The sequence below is a fragment of the Malus domestica genome, chromosome 08 (genome assembly GCF_042453785.1).
Source record: "Malus domestica chromosome 08, GDT2T_hap1".
In the NCBI taxonomy this organism is placed as follows: Eukaryota; Viridiplantae; Streptophyta; class Magnoliopsida; order Rosales; family Rosaceae; genus Malus; species Malus domestica.
The window spans coordinates 14168817-14183637 of NC_091668.1; the positions used below are offsets into that span (position 1 = coordinate 14168817).

Consider the following 14821-nt stretch of genomic DNA (forward strand, 5'->3'; position numbering starts at 1 on the left):
TTGTTGTGTTTACTCATAAAGTCTAGTTCGTGGTTGAATAATTTGAATGTAAAATCTAGCTACAATCACTCACAATATTAGTTCCTGATGTGTATAAAAACATATGCATATATTATCCAAATAAAAGTTTAATGTCCATCAACTATGATACTGCATTGCGTCTCTTAACAAAGTCCGAAACATCCATTAATTTTTCAATTCTTCTTGGCCAATAATGCAAATGCAAGGGACAATCAACCACAAAAGTGATCCTTTTATTGTTGGAATTTAGGATTACTTTATTGTTTGAATTTGGGCTTAGCCCGTTAGTATTAATGTTTCGTTTTCTTGCTTATTAGGGTTAGGTTAGTTCTTTATATATATGATGCTTTGTAGCTCGTAGAATAACAAGTCATTCACAATGTAGTTTAATAATAAATGATGCTTTTGTAACCGTTTCGGCATTCTCAGTTGGTTTAATAATATTCTTATTATTTTGTTAGTCTTGTTCGTTCCACACTCTGATATTCAACTTGGTATCAGAGCAGGTTTGATCCTTCGAGATTTAATCTGCCCTTGATTCATATCAGTTTGTTTGTCCGTCTTGTTTATTGTTTAGATTATCGTTGGTTTAGTTTGAAAAAACAAAAAAAGTCGTAGTCTGAACTTGATGTCATCTCTGCAATTTTCGTCGAAACCCAACCCGCATCACCACCGTACTTGACCCAACATCATCGCACCCAATAACCATCCACTTATGTTGCTGCTGCAATCAGGAACCCAGAACCCGACCCGCTTTGCATTGCTGCACAGAGGACCACCACACATCCGTTGTACCACAGATGCTATTGCACATACGGTCTCATGGTCTCTTGGTCAAAACCCCCTCAGTACCCGACCTGCTTGTCGCCTGCATCCATTGCCTTTGACCCGCACCAAACTGTTGCCTGCAACCCAACCCGACCTGCCGATTTGACTGATCCACCACACCATTGCTACACCTCTGTCTCGCACCACTGCTGTAACTGCTGCCATCCCTGCCTCCAGATGATTCGTTCCCTAACTTGCTGATGCACATCTGCTTGCTTGCTTGCCACTTCCCATTGTTCGTTGACCAGAACTCGCACTTGGTTTGCTCGTTCTGGAGAAAACCATTGGTAAAAAGGAAACAGAAGGAAAAAAAAAAAAAAAAAGGGAGAAGGAGAAAAGAAAAAAAAAGAAGAAAAAAAGAAAGAAAAAAAGAAAATATTTTTGGATGTTTGTTTTAGGCCTGCAGGAATTGTTGGTTGGCCTGCTTGGAATTGTGACCACTCGAGTGATAAGAATTTGTTGATTGCTGGAATTGCTTGTTTGCTCCCCTGCTCGCTTGGATTGTTCGTTTTGTTTGCTTGATTGCCCACTTGCCTTGTCTTGTCCGCCTAACAGAGCTTGCCTTGTTGTGTCCGTCTAACGGAGCTTGCATCCGCATTTACTTGTTGGCAAACTCATGATGTATACTGCCATGAGTTTGACAAGGGGTGTTGGAATTTAGGATTATTTTATTGTTTGAATTTGGGCTTAGCCCATTAGTATTAGGGTTTCGTTTTCTTGCTTATTAGGGTTAGGTTAGTTCTCAATATATATGATGTTTTGTAGCTTGTAAAATAACAAGTCATTCATAATGTAGTTTCTTAAGGTTTTGTAGCCGTTTCAGCATTCTCAGTTAGTTTAACAATATTCCTATTGTTTTGTTAGTCTTGTTCGTTCCGCACTCTGATATTCAACTTTTATTAGGCAATAGAGTACATGGTGTATGCTCATGAAGGAGAAATTCTTGATTGCAGTTGCAGGAACACATTAGAGAGGGTGTTGTCCCGGTCATACCCTAGAATTTCTCCATATGACCTCACAAAAAAAGACATTATGGCAAAAGCTGTTTGCTTTCACCTAAAAATGTTAAAACTGATACATCTGAAAAGAGTTTTTCCGTGTTATATAAAAAATTGTAGATTAGTTGGTACCCTTTTTTTTCGCCTCATCCACTTCAATTCATAAAGTTAATATTCTGATTCATCCAAATCAAATCAAATCTTACAATGTAAGGAATACTAAATATGTAGATAGATTTTTGTAAACTAAACGATATGAAAGTGATTAAATGAATTATTACTTAAATGTTGATTAACATGTTTATTTCTTATTAGAAATATTATTTAGTTTCTAGATTGTCTACAAATTCCCCATAAACGAATGGGGAGAGAGGTGGCAATTAAATAATTGAGTTCTTTTTACAGCAACAAGAACACTAGGTGGCAATCAATAACAATTAACAAAAGTTATCTAACCATATACAGGAACAAGATAATGATTTAAAATGATGCTAATTGAATGATGATAACATGATTGATGGATTCCGTCACACTAGAATGGACCCCTCCAACACCAACACCTTAAAATTTCACACAAATGGTTGTAACCCACAAGAAGGAAATATAACAAAACAACCCCAAAAAGCAAATAAGTTTTCTTGACAAGCAAACCAAAACAATAGTTAGGTAAGGACTTCTACAGATCAGCGGGTTCACGACTAATGATAATAGATATAATCCTCAAATTACATATTATTATCACATAAACAATACAGTGTATTGTAATTCTTTTATATACGACAACAGTTCAATACAATTAACTATAAGAACATTCATTATATATTGTATTTTATTTTATCAAATTTTCAACGTTGCTTTTTTACATGGTTCAACAAATTAATCTCTGCAAATTTACACAGAAAAAAGTGGTTGTACCCATTGGTTTTGCCTCCCACCTCCCAATAAATAAACTAATAATCACAAAACATACAAAAAAAGTATTGAGCAAATAAAACAGCAAGAAGGAAAGAGCAGAGAGAAGGGGGGAAAGAGTTTAAGAACAAACAAAGTGTGCTCCTTAGGTTGAATCAGAAGCCAACCAGAGGGCCATCTGTTTCATGAAGGAGAGAAGAACCTGACCTATACCCAATTTCAAATCCAACCATGCCATCCTTCAGGTTCATTATTATTAAATTAAATAAAAAAAGTGCAGAATAAAAATCTGTTTTTTTTTTTTTTTTTTTAAAAGTGATCGGAATCATTTTCCTTTTTCTGATTTTAATGTATTTTTTTTCCCTGGGAATCAATCAGAAACATGAATCTTAGTGATTGCATATGAATTTTGCTAAATTAAATTGTGGATTAATTCAGATTAAATTGGTCTGAAAAAACAGCTTTAATTGTATGGGATTATGAAGGATCGTGAGGTTTTTCTTTCTCCTTCATGGATTTAGGGTTTTGGTGGACAAGTTTGAGCTTGGCCACTTCTAGATGAAAAGCTGTAGATATCTTCCCTCTTGGGGCTCTGCCATTTTCACATGCATGGGGTGAGTTTCTTTTTCTTTATGTTAATTTTTTTCTTACAAAGTTGTGGGTTCTTTTTGTTTCCTGGGAAAATTAAGGGAAATGAAGAAAATTTTGAAAACTTGGATCCTTGTGAGAAACAAAGGGAAGAATAATAAAAGTGAGATTGCACATGTCTTGAGATTTTGTCTTTCCAAGTATTGAGACTCTAGAAATTGAAATCTAAGCTGAAATTGGATATGCAACTCGTAGGTGTAGTAAAATTGATTTTGCTCTTTTTGGGATGTTGACATCACAGGAAAAAAAGAAGGTTTAAAAGTGGAAATTTGGTGTTTTTAATTTGTTTTTCCCCATGCTTTCTGGATGACTAAACAAGGGCTTCATGTTTCTTCTGTAGCTCAAGCTTGTTCCTTTAACTTTGTTTTAGAATCTTGGTACGTTGGTTTACTTGTTCGTTAAGTGATTTTGAGAGTGAATGAATATGAAACATGTTTTTAGTTTTTTATTTGGCATTCTTTGCTTCAAGCCTTGGGCATTTGGTAGTTATATTCTTAGGATTTCCCTTCGCATGGAGTTCTGTAGGAAATATGTATTCTAGCTGTTGGTTTTGGTCTCAGACAGCGAGATGCTTTGAGAAGAAATCGTGCTGTTCATTTGTTGTGTTTTCCAGTGCTTGCTTTCGAGCTTTTGTGGTTGTAGTTATGGAGAAAATCCATAGGAAATGCAAGGCTCTTTTCAGAGTAAGGGATGCAATTTCGTTCTTATTTTCATAATTGGATTGTCAGTACTGTCTGTGAAGTGTGGTGTTTGTTGAACTTGGATCTGGTGGCGTGAGTTTGAGCGGCCAAGTTATTTTCTCATATGTGAGTTTAACTCATAGGCTTTATTTGTTTCAATGGTTGAATTCGGTATCAGTGCATTGATATTTTCGCCTATGGATAATGACAGGGCTTAATTCATGCATGGCAGTGTATTTCCATTATTGTTGAATCATACTTATGGGACATTGCCTCATTATTTTCTACCTGCATTTATATCTTTTCTTATGCAGACTATGATTTACAACCTTTTTTTTTGTGAGAATGCATGTTTAGGAGCTTGCATCATTTGTTCTTGTAAGGTTCTGTCTAGTTTACTCGAAAAAGAAAGCTGATTTGATTATAGGTTGAAGTTTCATTAACTTGAAGATTGTACAGTTCTAAATCATGGGGAAATGTATGCATTTGCGTTTTTATCGTTTCCTTATTTTCTTTGTTTCTGGGGTGTGGGAACTTAAAGAGATCCCAAAGAATTTTTGTATGCTGATTATAGAAGCCCATGTTTATTAATTTTCAATTTCTTTATTTGTTACAGTTTGTATTAAAATTTTTGTATCGCCACTCAAGTTGATAGTTGTAGCAATAATCATTTTTTGTGGTTACTTCAACGGTCAACCTAATTTGTAACAGAGCAGAGGCTGTCTTCGATGCTGTAGCCAACCCCGACTACTTATTCCTGTCGATGAGCCATCAAATGGACTGAGAATTCAAGGTCAATCAGTGAGAAAAAATAGCATATCAGAGGATTTCTGGAGCACTAGCACAATTGAAATGGAGAACAATGCAATCCAGTTTCAGAAAAGCATCTCATCAATTAGCACTTCAAACCCCCTTGATTCCCACGGTACTTCTGGCAGCACAAGCAATACACCTGAATTTGTAAATCATGGCAAGTTCTCTCTCTGTCTCTTTCTCTTCAGTGTACTTTTTGTGGGCACACCATGTTTGACTGATATCCATGCACATTTTCTTTATCTTTAACAACAAAAGAGAAGATAACGGTGGATATTTACGAAAGTTTGATCCACATAACCATTTTATTTTATTTTTTTTTCATCATTGCTTTGATTGATTTTAGTGCTGTCTTTGTGAAAAATACAAGTTTAGCCTGGTGTTGATGTTGCCATATTATCAAATCTGTAATATTTTAGACCATCAAAGTGTAAGCAATGAATCAAAGGTTTTGCTGTGCTTTTCTGGAACTATGTGGCTTTACTATTGTCTGGAATCATTTTATTGTTTTACAGTGCCTCTAAATCGAATTGTTCTGTCAAACTTAATTTTTAACACTCAAAATTTAAATGGATTCAGGTCTTTTACTCTGGAACCAGACAAGGAATCTGTGGCTTGCAAATAAACAGCCTCAACGCCAGACACAACTTCGAGAACCTAGAATAAGGTGAATTTTTATTGCCTGTGATACTAGAAGCATTTGAATTGATGTAGGGTCACAATTATACAAGCATCATTTTCCTTGCATCTCTCGCTGATATTTCATTAAATCATCTCCGAACTGATCAACCTTAACACTTAAAAGTGTAAGCCGACACTTCAAAGCATGTAGAAATATGTGCCCTGATTTACCAACTTCAACTATTACTCAACTTCACTTGATTTTAACTTCTCTTGTTTGCACCTTGGATTGTAATGCAGTTTTCCCCTATGCAATTATTTGTTCCTTGTGGTTGAATTATCAAATTTTTCGCTGATGATCGGTTACTGTGTTTTGTAGTTGGAACGCCACTTACGAGAGCTTACTCGGTACCAACAAACCTTTTCGCCAGCCGATCCCTCTTCCTGTAAGTTGACATGGCTCCACACTTGTTTAATCTATTGCTACTCTACCGCAACATTGTCATTCTGACTATTTCCTAAATTAAAATGACAGGAAATGATCGATTTTCTCGTCGATATTTGGGAGCAAGATGGTTTGTATGATTGACCAAGAAAACCCTAAAAAAACACTTTCTTCTCTTCCTTTTTGCCCAGCTTTGTAATTTACGCAAATACTGATGGTTTGCTTAATTATCAATTGCTACTTTACAATACTTTCTCTGCTATTGTTTTTGGGAGCTGTTATTAGTGCTTCAAAATAGTCGTTCTGCGCTTCCCTATTTTGGAGTGTTAGTAACATTTTTTTTGTGTTTTCGGCAAAAAAACAAAACCCAGAGATTGAGACTTTATATATAGGAATTTGATACCAATAACACTACACTAATGTGAGTTCAATAGATTAGTATCACACAAAAAGAACAAGACTTGGAAGTGCCCAAAGATTAGATGGTGGAATCTAAAAGGAGAAAAACAAGTCATTTTCAAAGAGCAAGTAATCACCCAATGTGTGTGGGATAGAGAGAGGGAAGCTAGCCAAATGTGGGATTCCATGGCTAGCTATATCCGAAAAGTAGCAAAAGAGGTATTAGGAGAGTCCAAGGGCTTTGCTCCACACCAAAAGGAATCTTGGTGGTGGAATGAGGAGGTACAAACAAAGGTGAAGGCTAAAAAGGAATGTTGTAAAGCCTTATACAAGGATAGGACCGATGAAAATGGTGAAAGGTATAGAAGAGCGAAGCAAGAGGTGAAGAAAGCTGTGAGAGAAGCTAAGTTAGCGGCTTATGACGATATGTATAAGCGACTAGATACCAAAGAAGGAGAGTTGGATATCTATAAACTAGCTAGAGCAAGGGAAAAGAAGACAAGGGACCTAAACCAAGTGAGGTGCATCAAGGATGAGGATGGAAAGGTTCTTGCTACAGAGAACGCGGTCAAAGACAGATGGAGAGGTTATTTTCATAATCTTTTCAATGAAGGACATGAAAGGAGTACTCCTTTAGGGGAGTTGAGTAACTCAGAAGAGTGTAGAAACTACTCCTTTTATCGTCGAATCAGGAAGGAAGAAGTGGTTGTAGCTTTGAAGAAGATGAAGCATAGAAAAGCAGTAGGCCCAGACGATATACCGATTGAAGTGTGGAAAGCCTTGGGAGAGACAGGTATAGCATGGCTCACTGACCTTTTCAATAGGATTTTGAAAACCAAGAAGATGCCAAACGAGTGGCGAAAGAGCACCTTGGTGCCTATTTACAAGAATAAGGGCGACGTACAAAATTGCATGAACTATAGGGGTATTAAGCTAATGAGTCATACAATGAAGCTCTAAGAGAGAGTCATTGAGCATAGATTGAGGCAAGAGACACGGGTTTCGGACAACCAATTCGGGTTCATGCCAGGGCACTCAACCATGGAGGCAATCTATCTCTTACGAAGATTGATGGAAAGATATAGAGATGGGAAAAATGATTTACACATGGTCTTTATAGATTTGGAAAAAGCGTATGATAGGGTCCCAAGAGACATTCTTTGGAGGATTTTAGAGAAGAAAGGAGTACGAGTAGCATATATCCAAGCTATAAAGGATATGTATGAAGGAGCAAAGACTGCCGTAAGAACTCATGAAGGGCAAACCGAAAGCTTCCCCATAACTGTAGGATTACATCAAGGCTCATCCTTAAGTCCTTACTTTTTTGCGTTGGTAATGGATGAGTTAACAGGACATATTCAAGATGATATTCCTTGGTGTATGCTTTTCGCAGACGATATAGTGTTGATAGATGAAACTCAGGAAGGTGTAAATGCGAAGCTTAACCTTTGGAGAGAAGTGTTGGAATCTAAAGGTCTTCGCCTAAGCCGATCAAAGACAGAATATATGGAGTGCAAGTTCAGTGCAAATGGAGGCCAAAATGAGTTAGGGGTGAGGATCGGAGATCAGGAAATACCAAAGAGCGACCATTTTCGCTACCTAGGATCTATCTTACAAAAGAACGGAGAATTAGATGGAGATCTCAACCATAGAATACAAGCTGGATGGATGAAGTGGAAGAGTGCATCCGGCGTGTTGTGTGATCGTCATATGCCACTGAAGCTTAAGGGAATATTTTATAGGACAGCAATAAGGCCGGCGATGCTGTATGGCACAGAATGTTGGGCGGTGAAGCACCAACATGTACACAAAATGGGTGTAGCGGAGATGAGGATGCTTCGTTGGATGTGTGGGCACACGAGAAAGGATAAGATTAGGAATGAGGATATCCGAGGTAAAGTAGGAGTAGCCGAAATTGAAGGAAAACTGAGAGAAAATCGGTTACGGTGGTTTGGACATGTGCAAAGAAGGCCTACTGACGCTCCGGTTAGAAGATACGACTACGGGACAGAGGTTCAGGGCCGAAGGGGTAGAGGAAGACCTAGGAAAACTTTGGAAGAGACTCTAAGAAAAGACTTAGAGTACTTGGATCTAACGGAGGACATGACACATGATCGAGCACAATGGCGTTCTAAGATTCATATAGCCGACCTGACTCAGTGACTTGGATTTTTCAAGTCTCCAATCGAGAAGTTTTCCCCACCCGGGAAATTAAGGGAACACTACCTCAACCTACATGCTCCACTCACAAAGCTTCAACATACAAGCTTCAACAAAAGAAAAATTCAAAGAACTTAGTGAAGAAGACTTTGGTGTATTTAACACAATACGTTGAAATGAAACAAAGCTTATTTATTGATATCTCTAAGAAGTTACAAATATGTACATATACACGAGTCAAAATAAACAAACAAGAGGGAGCCTTCACAAAGGTTGCTTAGGAGAAGTCTCAGCAGTCGGCAGAGCCCCAGAAAGAGAAGGCACCAGAGGGGGATCATTCGGAGCCTCAGTACTGGACAGCACCTTAGAAGGAGGAGGCATCGAAGGTTGATCATTTGGAGCTTCATTACGCGGTACAGCCCCAGAAGACGAAGACAATAAATGCCTTTGGAACAAACCCACAAACCTCTGATGATCATGTAAAATCTGACCATCAGATTCCTTCATCTGGTCAAGCTTCCTCTTCATGCTTGTAGCATAGTCATGAGTGAGCCGATGCAACTGTTTATTCTCATGCTTGAGCCCTCTAATCTCCTGTTTGAGACTCATCACTTCAGCCGCCAATGATTCAACTTGGCGGGTTCGAGCAAATAGGCGTTGGGCCATATTAGACACAGAACCTGCACACTGAACACTGAGAGCCAGATAATCCTTAACAGCCAACTCATCAGACCGTTTGGAAAGTAGTCTGTTATCTTTGGGAGTGAGAAGGTTCCTGGCCACCACCGCAGCGGTCATATCATTCTTCATCACGGAATCCCCAACGGTAAGAGGACCAGTAGGGGATACGAAGGATGGGCGCCATATGTTATCTGGAGAAGGCGTGGCTGCCTCTTCAACAAGGTTCAAGTCAAAACGACGGTCGGAGGGGCCAGACATTTTCAAAGGTGTTGAAGAGAAAAGAAGTCGGACAAATCAAGATCTTAGAAATGCAAGAAGGGAGCTTCTACTGGTGGAGATTCAAGTGTGCTTTGGAACTTAATACCAGCCTCTATAAAAATCCGCACTCGATAGAGCTTCAGAAATCGAAGAGGCGCCTGCTCAGAAATCAAAAAGGCATTTGCTTTCTCAAAAGCTGGGCTGCTCAGAGACCACGATGGCCGATCTCAGGAATCGAAGAGGCGTTTGCTTTCTCAAAAGCTGGGCTGCTCAAAGACCACGAAGGTCGATCGCAGAAATCGAAAAGGCGCTTGCTTTCTCAAAAGCTGGGCTGCTCAGAGACCACGAGGGCCGATCTCAGAAATCGAAGAGGCACCTGCTTTTTCAGCCTTGTCAGCACCTGTCACATGCACACTCAACTTTGCGGAAATTACGGGCATTCTGTCGAAGATTTCTAGTGAAGTAGAAAGCACGTGAATGTTACTGTTCAATCATTCACTTTCCACACGCAACATCAGCTCACGGGTACCACAGATAACTTTGCCAAAAATCTCTGACAAAGTTTAGACACGTGAAGCTTGCAGCTCCCATTACATCGCTATGACCAAGAAGGGTAAAAGAATAGCAAAGAAACAGCACTAACAAAGTTTAGACACATAAATTTTGAAGGTCTAGCTACCATATTATTACCCACAAGGGTAAAGGAACAGGACCATTGCTGGATAATTGGAAAGTCCCTGTGGGTCAACCTCTATGTTCCGTGGCAAGGTAGACTAGCAAACAGGCCTAACCTTTACTCATATTCGAGAAAACAATCCCAACAAGATTGCTTGCTTCAAGATCGAAGAGGCACCGTCCTCCGAATCTCGAGAGCCAGACTCCCAACACGATTACTTTCTCAAAAAGCGATGAGACACCGCTCTCCGAATCTCGAGAACCAGACTCCTAGTAGGATTGCTTTCTCAAAAATAGAAGAGGCACCGTTCTCCGAATCTCGAGAGACAGATCCCCGACAGGATTGCTTGTTCGAAAACCGAAGAGGCACCACTTTCTCAACTTCGAGAGGCCCTTAGATAAAGCTTGTCTGTAATCCTCACACCGCTTTCTCAACTTCGAGAGCCAGATCTCCTTGGATAAAGCTTGTCTGTAATCTTCACACGTAACATCAGCTTTCCAGATACCACAGACCATTTTTTCAAAGTGCTCTGACAGAGTTAAAACACGTGAAGCTGGCAGCTCCCACTACCGTGCTATGACCAAGCAGGGTAAAAGAATAGTATTACTCCTTGTTAAGGAGACTCATATATATGTCGACCTCCATCATCAACGGACAGGCAGACCTGCAAAAATGCTCAACCCTTCCTCATATCTGAGAGGGCACTCCCAACGAAGCCTCTCGAAATACTCAGCTTTCTTTCCCCCCGAGAATACCTCTGCAAACAAGCTACACTAGAGCAAGAATATCTCATATCATCAGGGTTAAAAGCAAGAGTATCCCATATCATGCTTTTTTCCTGTCTTTTCCTTTGGCCTTGTTCTTACCTGCAAGACAAGGAGAAAGAGAGCAATCAGTCAGCACTTGGAATCAAGCTTCCAGTCTGGAACTGACTGCCTGGAACCCCATTGCTCTCGAGTACTCATCTTCAACATCTTATGCTTCCCGAGAAGATACCACATCTGCCTGAGGAACAAATAGGGCAAGTGAGAAGGATACAAGGAAGCATGTGGAGACAAGCGCAACAGAACACGTGTCGATACATCCACTACTTTGTCAACAGCAAAAGTATCCCATATTAGCAGGGTCGAACGTACTCTAGATTTGATGGACTTGTTTTTACCCTCAAATTCTTCAGTCGGCCTTATACTCTGGTGGAAACAAGAAAACCCTCCAGCCCAGTTCAAGAATAAGACTGTGGAAAGTTACTTCTTCAAAAGCAAAAGTATCTCATATCACATTTTCTCCTTTTCTTCTCTTTATCCTTCATGCTACCTGCAAGATAAGGAGAAGGATAACAATCAGCCGGAACTCGAAATCAAAACTTCTGATCTGGGACTGATTGCTTGGAGCTCTGATTGCTTACCTTGTCTGTCACCTCTTTCAGCAGATCCCTTAGCTCGGCGACTTGGGGGACTCCTACTACATGGTTTGTATCGCGCTTGACCAAGCCTGAAACTACAAGTAAGCGTCAAGTGAAATTGATACATTACCTTGTGCATCTCCACCAGTTAAAGATACCACCCCTAGAGGGAGGAAGAGTACTTCCAAAAAAGATGCCACATCTACCTATGAGACAGATAAGGCAAGTGAAGACGATACCACACTTCGGTACTTAAAAGTTTCGTGATTACGAGATCATTCTTCCACAATATTTCCTAATGTCATTTGTACTAAATCATTCACTTGTACTCACTAAAGGAGAGCTTGAACCTATATATTGTGTAAACCTTTCACAATTAATGAGAACTCCTTTACTCCATGGATGTAGCCAATCTGGGTGAACCACGTACATCTTGTGTTTGCTTCCTGTCTCTATCCATTTACATACTTATCCACACTAATGACCGGAGCAATCTAGCGAAGATCACAAACTTAATATTTAAGATGATATTCTTTGGTGTATGCTTTTCGCAAACGATATAGTGTTGATAGATGAAACGCAGGAAGGGGTAAACGCGAAGCTTAACCTTTGGAGAGAAGTGTTGGAATCTAAAGGTCCTCGCCTAAGCCGATCAAAGACAGAATATATGGAGTGCAAGTTCAGTGCAAACGGAGGCCAAAATGAGTTAGGGGTGAGGATCGGAGATCAGGAAATACCAAAGAGCGACCGTTTTCGCTACCTAAGATCTATCTTACAAAAGAACGGAGAATTTGATGGAGATCTCACCCATAGAATACAAGCTGGATGGATGAAGTGGAAGAGTGCATCTGGCGTGTTGTGTGACCGTCGTAGGCCACTGAAGCTCAAGGGAAAATTTTATAGGACGGCAATAAGGCCGACAATGCTGTATGGCATAGAATGTTGGGCGGTGAAGCATCAACACGTAGGTGTAGTGGAGATGAGGATGCTTCGTTGGATGTGTGGGCACACGAGAAAGGATAAGATTAGGAATGAGGATATCCGAGATAAAGTATGAGTAGCCGAAATTGAAGGAAAGAGGAGAGAAAATCGGTTACGGTGGTTTGGACATGTGCAAAGAAGGCCTACTGACACTCCGGTTCGAAGATGTGACCACGGGACAGAGGTTCAGGGCCGAAGGGGTAGAGGAAGACCTAGGAAAACTTTGGAAGAGACCCTAAGAAAAGACTTAGAGTACTTGGATCTAACGGAGGACATGACACAAAATCGAGCGCAATGGCGTTCTAGGATTCATATAGCCGACCCCACTTAGTGGGAAAAGGCTTTGTTGTTGTTGTTGTTGTTGTAGTATAATATTGATATCAAACTCAAATTTTCCGATTCATATTAAGAGTGTAATTTTTATACGACTTGAATATATTGATATCATACTCACTTTTTGTGGCGTCTACTGAAAGGCAGGAATCATAACTTAATGCAATTTTTCCATAACATCAAAACTTTTGAAAGCCAAGGATCACTTTGCCAAACACGAAATGTGGAGTCCCTTTTTCCTTTTTATTTTTTTCAGTAATCAAAACTTAATGCGATTTTTCCATAATATCAAAACCTTTGAAAGCCAAGGATCACTTTGCCAAACACGAAATGTGGAGTCCCTTTTTCCTTTTTATTTTTATTAGGAAAAGACTCGGCACCTCAAGGATGGAGGATGAACTCCTTCTCACGATATATTTTGCAGTGATGATCTTATAGAGTGATTTATAATATGAATAGTTTTAATCATAAACATGAACTTTGTAGATAGGGCACAAAGTATCTCCTTATTATAGGCGGTATAAATCTAGAGTTTGACCTCAAAACAGTGAGTTGAAAAATAGACTTTATTCACTAGGATAATCCACCAAGAAGAAAAAAGTATAGATATCTATGAATTTCTCTATCAATTCCATTACCTTATCCTTACCATGTACCAACTGAATCGATGATTATTCACGATTCCATAATTGAGTCAATTACATAATTCCCCACTAAGAATCTTTTTTGTTGGATCGTATTATAACGTTTTGGGTGGTTTTAGGAAATATCTTAAAATTTTATTTAAAGTATTACGTCAATTTAAAAATGCATCAATTAGGCAAATCGCACTGTGAACACGAAAATTTCCTGAAACGAAAGAGACAAGAACAACGTGCACAAAATAATATTTTGTATTTGATGATTTTGGGTTACAATCTCTTTCAAATTTGATCCTCTGATTCGATCTCCGTAAGGTGTTGATTTGTGGATGTTTCGTTGATCCAAGGACCGTCGAGGCTTGATTTTGGATGAACTGTTGGAAGTTTCTTCAAGGGCCGTGGGCTTGATCTTTGAAGGTGGATTTGAGCGAATCTTCAAGGAGTCGTTGGGGCTTGATCTTGAGGATGAGTGTTTCTTCAAGGGCCGTTGAGGCTTGATCTTGAATAACGGTGATGAGTGGATCTTCAAGGGCTTTTGGGCTTGATCCTGAAGAACAGTGATGAACGGATCTTCAAGGGCTTTTGGGCTTGATCTTGAAGAAGAACAGTGATGAACGGATCTTCAAGGGGCTTTTGGGCTTGATCTTGAAGAACGGTGGCTTGTTGATCCAAGGGCCGTTGGGGCTTGATCTTGGAAGAACGATGAACGAAGAACGAAGAACACTTTCTTCAAGGGCCGTCGGGGCTTGATCTTGAATTGGTGGATGTTTGTTGATCCAAATGGCCGTTTGGGCTTGATCTTAGGATGAACGATGAACGAAGAACGAAGAACACTTTCTTCAAGGGCTGTCGGGGCTTGATCTTGAATTGGTGGATGTTTGTTGATCCAAAGGGCCGTTTGGGTTTGATCTTAGGATGAACGATGAACGAAGAACGAAGAACACTTTATTCAAGGGCCGTCGGGGCTTGATCTTGAATTGGTGGATGATTGTTGATCCAAAGGGCCATTGGGGCTTGATCTTGGAAGAACGATGAACGAAGAAGGCTTTCTTGATTCTTCGGGAACCTGGATGTTTGAGATCTTCGGAGTTTCAGAGCTTCAGAGCTTCAAGGTGTAATATGAATTGGTCTCTCTAAATGAATGAATTAGCCTTCTATTTATAGAAATTTCCAAGGCCTAATTTTGAATATAATATTTCAGATGAAATAAGTCGTTTCTGCCAGGTGTTGACACGTGTCCTGTTTGATAACTTTACCAACTTATTTCGATTTTTTGTTTAGACACACGCTACGTGTAAAATTTATGTAATACATGAGCGTTGAA

At 39.5% G+C, this 14821-nt stretch overlaps 1 protein-coding gene across 7 annotated transcripts; it reads left to right on the forward strand.

The window, feature by feature from the left end:
* Nucleotides 1-2712: 2712 nt before the first annotated feature.
* On the forward strand, nt 2713-6216 carry LOC103441465 (uncharacterized). Of its 7 annotated transcripts, none has more exons than XM_008380151.4 (6): nt 2819-3004; nt 3281-3373; nt 4799-5057; nt 5480-5567; nt 5901-5967; nt 6057-6216. In XM_008380151.4, the coding sequence occupies exons 2-6, from the start codon at nt 3365-3367 to the stop codon at nt 6108-6110; spliced, it is 477 nt and encodes a 158-aa protein (XP_008378373.3). In that variant the 5' UTR covers nt 2819-3004; nt 3281-3364; the 3' UTR covers nt 6111-6216. The 7 variants fall into 7 exon arrangements, with proteins under 7 accessions (XP_028962913.2, XP_008378373.3, XP_008378374.3 ...); XM_029107079.2 differs by having other exon boundaries at nt 2821-3004; nt 3221-3373; nt 4804-5057; XM_029107078.2 differs by having other exon boundaries at nt 2830-3004; nt 4804-5057.
* The last annotated feature ends 8605 nt before the right edge of the window (nt 6217-14821 follow it).

Bases quoted from the DNA above. Each gene is read 5' to 3' on its own strand.
- LOC103441465 (XM_029107077.2), top strand. From the start codon at position 3,839: ATGTTTTTAGTTTTTTATTTGGCATTCTTTGCTTCAAGCCTTGGGCAT. The intron at 4,091-4,798 runs GTAAGGGATGCA...AATTTGTAACAG, and splicing joins AATGCAAGGCTCTTTTCAGA to AGCAGAGGCTGTCTTCGATG. The intron at 5,568-5,900 runs GTGAATTTTTAT...TGTGTTTTGTAG, and splicing joins CTTCGAGAACCTAGAATAAG to TTGGAACGCCACTTACGAGA.